General features: G+C 33.5%; 2 protein-coding genes across 2 annotated transcripts; one reads left to right on the plus strand and one right to left on the minus strand.

Annotated features, from left to right (window-relative positions):
• The first annotated feature begins 3286 nt into the window (after positions 1 to 3286).
• On the plus strand, positions 3287 to 4703 carry LOC144573531 (peroxidase RIP1-like). The gene is made up of 3 exons (XM_078323317.1): positions 3287 to 3528; positions 3627 to 3821; positions 3951 to 4703. Exons 1-3 carry the CDS (start codon positions 3319 to 3321, stop codon positions 4500 to 4502), a joined length of 957 nt encoding a protein of 318 aa, XP_078179443.1. The 5' UTR covers positions 3287 to 3318; the 3' UTR covers positions 4503 to 4703.
• A 1496-nt stretch (positions 4704 to 6199) lies between these two features.
• On the minus strand, positions 6200 to 8101 carry LOC144573583 (uncharacterized). The gene is made up of 4 exons (XM_078323365.1): positions 7836 to 8101; positions 7218 to 7296; positions 7054 to 7120; positions 6200 to 6512 (listed from the first exon to the last, which is right to left on the minus strand). The coding sequence occupies exons 1-4, from the start codon at positions 7972 to 7974 to the stop codon at positions 6393 to 6395; spliced, it is 405 nt and encodes a 134-aa protein (XP_078179491.1). The 5' UTR covers positions 7975 to 8101; the 3' UTR covers positions 6200 to 6392.
• Positions 8102 to 8395: the final 294 nt, after the last annotated feature.

An 8395-nucleotide genomic window follows, 5' to 3' on the forward strand; every position in this document is an offset into this window, starting at 1 on the left:
TATACCTCAAATTTTAATGTCTAAATCAAGAAGTACGAACTTGTGATAAAATATTGATGTCAGCAAGCAAAGAAACCTTCAATAGCATCCATCAAGGAATAAAGTGCTTAACAGTATATTTTTTTATTTAATTTTTTTTTTTTGTTTAAGATAAGCATAACAGTATATTGTCATTTGAAGAATACAACTTTACAAGCTTTCTAGTGTACATATTCTGTACTGGGCTGAGCCTATTTTTTATGGGCTTACCGGTTTCCAGGAACCCGATTTGGGCTTGACTGCAATTTGCCTAATTACGAACGGAATAATTACATGTAGTTCCCAACAAATTGCGACATTGTATGCTTTGTTGTAAAATATGATCTTTACAGCTTCTCTCATAAATAATTATCAATTGGATGTGCATCCATAGGTTTTTCTTCCATCTGCATCATCAGTGTTGTAAATAACGATATGCGGACAGAGTACTGTTAAGAGATTAATCGAGAATAATCGGCTATAATCGGAAATAATCAGTTGCTTAGTTGAAAAAATCCATAACAGTTTGACCACCGCTAACGACTAATCGGCCTAAACGAACATTTTTTACAACATTGATCTGCACTACTCTGTTTTCTGCAACACCCTCAAGCACTTCATTCTTGTACTTGTATCCACTACAAATATATGTGAATATGTGCGAGAATAGAAGTGTTTTTTTTTTTCCGACAGTATCTTCGAAGATACTCCTGTAGGTAATATCTATACGCTTAGAAATAATACTTTTATATCGATATAACTCGAAAAATAGTCACTTTTTACTATCGCAGTACATACTATTTTGTGATCTAGACAAACACATCCAAATTGAATGACGAAAGAACTATGAGGAAATCATAGTATTAATTAATCCATATATATGCGAATTATTTAGGTTATCACCAATCCAGCTCTTGCCACCACTTCTTAGTATATTGTCAATTACAGTGAGAAGAAGGCTATTCAAAAAATCCCCGACGCCACCTGAGCATAGGTGTGCTTGCTAGGATAGGGTATGTGTATGTATGGGCAAACTGATCAGCCACCGGTGGTCGGTGGAGATGAGTTCACCCATTGTTGGGGGTAGCGCATGCGGCGTTGTACCTCCATACATTCACCTGGAGCCGCTGTGGGCTGAGCCTGAGCCTGAGCCTGAGGAGCCAGGTGTTGGAGGAACAGTGCACTGAGTGAGAGCAGAAGCCGCCTACAATGTCACGAAACTAGGGGCGAACCCATGTAGAGTCAAGATAAGAATCCTGGATTCTGAAAATTAATTATTGGATATCGATTATTGGACTCTTGCCTTATATATCTTGAAAATCAAATTGCCCCATCTTGTAAGCCATGATTAATTACTTATGTAACTATGTTAACACCTCTTAATTTCGTCCGATTGATACAATGTTATACATTGTCTAACAATATTTTTATATATTTGCATCTTCAAATAGTCAAGTAAATGTAATAATTACTCATATGTAGCAGCAAATGAAAATCAAAATTGACCTATCAACGACGCCTAGCATCTAAGGGGCAGAATAATTTTTTATTTTGGGAAAACAAAAATCAACTCGGGAACTTAATATTTGGGCTTTTTTGGGCTAAGGCCCGAGCTTTTCATGTATTTTCCCGTTTCTTCATAATTGCCTAGCTCAAATCTATTATGCTAATTTTTTTTTTTCTTTTTATTTTCACTTCAATGTATGACCGTATGTACAATTTAATAAAATAAGAGCAGGATCCTTGTTTTCCTAAAATAAAGAAAAGTAAAAGTTATACAAGGGAATATATAGGGATACATTCCGAGAAGAAGAAGATCAAAATATAATAGAGGGATCCTTGTTTTCCTAGAGGTGTGTAAGCAACCACAATTGTATATATCATATTACTTAATGGGGATAATAATCCATTCATAATTTGAGAAAAATCAAAATATAAACATTTCAGATCTCTCTATTAAATTTGTATTGGATTTTGATTCACTTAAAGCAAAGTTGATTTTTGAAAAAAAAAATGTTTAAAACTTTAAATTGGCACCAGATATCAAACAAAAATTTATGGATTCTTTTAATGCAGCAAGTATACCTATTAATGTGACATTTCAATTATGATAGATTATGATAATATATAAGCTCATAATAGAGTTGTACTTTGATTATATATTCGTATTAATTGTTATGCAGAGTTAGTCAAGTGAATAATATATAAGTGAGAAGTTGTTTACCAAATCGTTTTTTATTCCCTTGCTTTCACAAAATACTGCTCATAAGTGTAGTGTTGTCAAAGGATAAATGGTTTTGATAAAAGTCCATAATTGCAATGTATTAGTTAATTGTGCTAGATGAGATTTGGTAAATTTAGGACAGAACACACATGTAATTTTTCAGGACTTAATGGTGGTAGAGATTAAATTTTGAGTATAGAAGGTCTGTGTTTGGAGGAACAGTATCAGTGATTCAGAACTGCTGAGTTTTATATTCAAGTAGAACTAGGGTGTTCTTAAGTTCACCAAGCTCTTGATGAACTCAAGTCTAAAATCTGTCAAATCGGCTTCAAACAATGAATCTGAACTGTTGAAACTCGTCTATCTTACGAGTGATGTGTCTACATTAAAAATAATAATTTTGAAATTAATTTTGCATAGAGTCAAATGGTCAAAAAAGATTAAAAAAATAAATGCATTAAAATTAATTTATTAACTTTCTAATTTTGACCGCTTGACTTTATACTAAATTAATTCGAATGTTTAAAATTTTCACATGTACACACATCACTCGTAAGGTAAGTGGATTTCAACTGTTCGGATTCGTCATTTGAAACCGATTCGATGGGTTTTAGACTTGAGTTCACCAAGGATAGTTCTACTCTTTATATTCACTCAGATAACCTGTTTTGTTCTTTTTTAGTTAAAAAACTTGCCCAATGACGAATAAGACATTTACCTAATTTTCAAATAATGATAGATACAATATAAAACTTCCGACAATGTAGTTAGGCATAGGTTAACAATATGTTTAATTTTTTTGTTAGTTTTGTTCTTGAATTATAAATTATTTATGTTACTAACTGCAACCAGACTGACTAAGCTTACTTGCCACAAGATTCCCCTAACCAAAGAGTTTGAAAGCAACAGGATTGCCAGTCACAAAGTCAAATTAAGACAATGAGATATTAACAAACTTCCCTAACTTTTAACAAATAATGTAAATTGATGATAGGGGAATTCAAAATCCTGAGCCTATATAAACCCTTATCAAGGCACATTATTACATCATAAGTTGGAAGTCATAAAAGATAAACATGGCTAGGTTCAGTTCTCTTTTTGCATGCATTTTGGTGATTCTTTCTTCAACTAGTCTTGCAAAAGCTCAGCTTAAGCCATACTATTATGAAAATATCTGTCCCAAAGCACTAGCTACAATTCAAAAAATAGTCTATGAAGCAGTCTCCGTGGAGCCTCGCATGGGTGCGTCGCTTCTTCGTCTCCATTTCCATGATTGTTTCGTTAACGTAAGTTTACTATCACCACCAATTATTGTACATATATTTCTAGGTCAAGTAAGCTTTGAACTAACACTGAGAATTTTCTTTTATTATTTTGCATGAAGGGTTGTGATGGCTCAGTTTTATTGGATGACACACCAACTTTCATCGGGGAGAAGAATGCAGCTCCAAATCAAAACTCATTGCGGGGTTTTGAAGTGGTGGATAGGATCAAAGATGCCTTGATCTCAGAATGCAAAGATAACGTAGTATCCTGTGCTGATATCTTAGCTGTTGCGGCTCGTGACTCTGTTGTAGCTGTAAGTCCTCAATTTTTTTTTTTTTTTGAAAAGTTGGTCGTAGCTACCAAGGTGTAAGTCCTCAATTTTTAGTTTCCCAAATTTACATAACACTATAAGAAAAACTCTGACAGCGTCTGTTTCTTCCAGTTGGGTGGTCCTTCATACAAGGTGCTTCTCGGCCGGCATGATGCAAGAACTGCAAGTCAAGCAGCTGCAAATAACAGTATCCCAGCACCGACTTTGAATTTCACAGGACTACTCTCCAATTTCCAAGCTCATGGCCTCTCATTGCGTGATTTAGTAGTTTTATCCGGTGGCCACACTTTAGGATTTTCTCGTTGCACCAACTTCAGGTCACGCGTATACAATGAAACCTCCACACTAGAAACAAGCCTCGCTGTTAAACTCCAATCAAATTGCCCAAGAAATGGTGGTGATAATAATCTTTCACCACTTGATCAGACATCACCTCATAGTTTTGATACTGATTATTTTGAGGGTCTGATTCAGAAAAAAGGGTTGCTCCACTCAGATCAGGAGTTGTTCAAGGGGGATGGAAGCGGTGCTGATAGTCTTGTTAAGTACTATAACAGTAATCCTGTTGCTTTCTGGCAAGATTTTGGTTCGTCAATGATTAAGATGGGTGAAATGGGTGGGACACAAGGGGAGATCCGTAAGAACTGCAGAAGGATCAATTGATTGCTGATAGATCAACTCCTAAGAAGTAAATTTCATATTGTGGTTGTTGTATTTTATTTATCATTATTCTTTGTTGAGTTGGGGTCAAATGTTTTACTCTTTTGATTTTGGTTTGGAAATTGCAGCTCGTGAATAATTTGGTTTGTGGTATTGAAATTAAACAATTTGTTTTCCAGTGTAAATGAAGGTTTTGAGCTAGTACTTTCTCATGTTCTTATAAGCTATGAGCGAATATTTTGTTTTATAATCAAGCTCTTTTTTAATTGAATAATTATTTCAATCCCCACACTCCAGTATCCGTATTGTACTCCATCTCTTAAACAGATTTTAACTTTCCATAAACTAACTTAACTAACTAGTTTAATTAAATTTATTCACAACACTGTGATGTTCCAAGTTTAATTAAATTCATAGATATAAATACTTGAAAGATAATAAATTAATACTTGCAAATTAAGATATTAATACTTGCATGTCTAACTTGATATAACTATATAGAAGGACCACTCAAACTATATGGGAGAAGAATCATACACGTTTTTAGAAGTGAGTTTTTTTTTTTAATATCTTCCACATTTCTCACGTTCTATGAGTAATTTTGCCAATCTAAAATCATGAACGTATTCTATGCAATTTTATCTTTCAAATGAGATCCATAATGACGTACTTTCGAATTCATCGTCACACAAGTATTTATACCTCATCGTGCAAGTATTTATACCTATACTTGTAATTATTTTATCCCTAATCGTGGACCCCGCATCTCCGCATCACATTTCCCTAATCGTCCCTGCGTCAACCTTTCTCTAACAAAAATAGTTGACCACATAGGTATAAATACTTCCGTGCATAGATATAAATACTTGTAATACTTGATATTAATACTTTTAATTGTCAACAGTGTCATATGTGAAAAATACTAAGTATAAATACTTAAATGACTAGATATAAATACTTGTGTGATGACGAGCTCGAAAGTATGTCATCATGAATCTCATTTGAAAGATAAAATTGCATAGAAGACGTTCGTGGTTTTAAATTTGCAAAATCCCTTATAGATCATGAAAAATGTGAATGAGATTGAACAAATAAAATTAGGAGATAATGAGGGAATGAGAATGCAGATACTCATATCACATCCCTTTTTAATTACAATGGGGACAAAGAAACTAGTGAAAAACATATTCATAAGCCAATCTTTATTGCAACGAATAATTACTTCGCCAAATTTACAAAATCATATTTCTTAAAATATGGAGAAATGAAAATATTATTATGATTACTACAGAAAAAAAAGGAATATTTGTTAGCCTTAGAAAAACTAGTGTCAGAAATTGATGTAGAAAATGCAACATCTACAAATTAATAAAATAGTTTTTATCATGAAAAACTTATCATAACATAACAAACAATGAGGCATTTGGTAACTAAGAAAGAAACAAATGTGTTAGGTTAGGCTACAGAAAATTTACAATTTTTCAAGCACCAAATGGCTCCAATACTTTTCAAAAGATGCTCAGTCTAGATAATCTTTTGGTAAAAGAACCATCACTATGATTGTTGAAATTACTTCATTGAAAATGTCATACCTCATTCAAAACTCACAATAATACATGGCGCTGAAGGATATAGCAGAATAAAATGAAGCAAATAGTGTAGAATTACTCCCGTAAAGATCAGTGATCAGTATTATATTTCTAAAACCAGCATAAAACTCGTATATGCAATCAAACAGAAAAATGTAGAAACAATTGTTTAAAAATAAGCTTGATATATCTCACCCTATATAGTAAGTACCAATATATTTTTGCTATATGTATGGCTTGTGTTAATTGCTGTATTATACGTGTAAAAGTATAGTATTTGTAGTGTTGCTGGAGACTTGGTCACCTACTCCAGCTCGCTTTCAGACACTTCTTCTTCAACAAGCTCAAACGCATCAATTTCAGCAAAGTATGCTCTCTGTTTCTCAATGTAATCCTGAGGTGATATGAATTTCAAGCTTGGTTCCTGATTAATTAGTTAATTATAAAATATAAACATGAACCAAAGCTAATCGCTCCATAAACACCATCTGGTTAGAGGAATACAATTTTTGTGTATATCTAGATAGCATTACAATTATATACCCCTCTAAAACACGATAAACATCACTTGATATTCCTGCCTTCAATTTTCCTTAAAAGAACAATTACCTTCCTTTTCATCCACATTTGTAGAAAACTTACAATGAGGAAGGAAGTATATGTAATATCTCCAATCTGTTGGAGTTTATACTACTTTGCGATATGTTCCCTAGAGTACTGATCGAGGTTTTACCTTTGAAGAAGTATTTGCTATATTATAGCATATATGTGGTTAAGCTGCAATTTAATTAAATTTGAGAAATTTAACTCCTATTTTGTTAGTTTTTCTGTTATTAGTAAAAATAAAAAATAAACAGTGGTTGTTTGATGTTGGTACTGAAAACTTGTTTATAACTTCTTTCTTCTTTTGAAAAATAGTAAAATATTGGTTTTATTATCGTAGAAAAAGATAATTGTTGCTATACCTTTTCTACATTCCTTGGAGATAAAACAGGGTTTCGGGCATATTGGCTTGCCTTTTTGGGCTTCCTCCTACACAAAATTTAAGTTCCTTTATATAAGCTCCAAAAAAATATTGAGATAGGATAAAAGAATGGCTTATTGTTGCTAGAGTGTACTGACTACTGACTTATTGATCTGTTTGAGCTTCCTAGTTGCTTGAGTGGAGTGCACATACTCAACCATGGCAGCTTTTCCTTTTCTTCTATCTGAATGCAAACATGTACAATGAGAGAATTTCTAATTTATGTTTTCATTTCAACTATTGTTTATTCAGTTACAATGAGGTTACTGTACTGAAAATGAGACCTCATTTGCATTCAGAAATTTAGTGATGTAATTTATGACAAAGATTCTGATTTATCACAAAGAAAAAAAAAATAATCAAAGTCAGAAGCTAGATCTATTACAACAATAAAACGATAAAATCACATTGATTATTACATCGATTTGCAAAGGGAAGTGGATATGAGGAACTATTTAACGAGTTTGTAGCTGAAATTGAGTTGATTAAGTTCTGTTCAACTCAGATCCCAAATTAATGAACACTACCAAAGCTACAATATAATCAATTACCTATCAATGAACCACTGAACAAACAAAAGTACATCACATATTCTCGAATTAACTAAACTCTTCACGAATTTCACTTCTAACATATCAAGTCTTCTAATCCGCACCACAACTAACAAGTACAAACAAAAATAATAAGATTACTCGTATTCACAAGAGGCAATCCAAATTTTACCTTGGGATTCAACAACATCATCATGGATCTGAGGCATACTCGATCCAATGCTCGAACACGATCTCATGGAGGAAGGGGAGATCGTAAGATTGGTCAGGTCTGACAGAGGCCTTAGAAACGATTGCTGGCGCGGCGCCATGGGAAAAACCTCAAAACCGGTTTCTTCGTTTTGACAGTAGTTCTTATTTTTCTTTTGTTTAAATTTCACAAGCTTATATCGAAAGATGTCATTTGAGGAGGGAAAAAAATGATGCTAATTGGCGCCAGTGAGCATGACTTCGTATCCTCTGCATTAACTCAATAAGGAATCTTTTGAGTTAATACATCTAGACCGTTTGATAATCTTCAAGATTTGTGTGAATTGAATCCGCACTAATATTAATTGGACGGATGGGCTCCGTTTACAATTGGACGGCCGATATCTATTAACTCAAAAGATGCTCTTTTGAGTTAATGCAGACGATGCGGAGTCAGTGAGCATGGCCTGCTGGATAAATTTACGTTCTTAGACTCGGTTCAGACCGTACAAAAAGTGATTGAAAGAAGTTAGTGTTATGTGG

Source organism: Carex rostrata, chromosome 21 (assembly GCF_964058835.1).
Source record: "Carex rostrata chromosome 21, lpCarRost1.2, whole genome shotgun sequence".
Lineage (NCBI taxonomy): Eukaryota > Viridiplantae > Streptophyta > Magnoliopsida > Poales > Cyperaceae > Carex > Carex rostrata.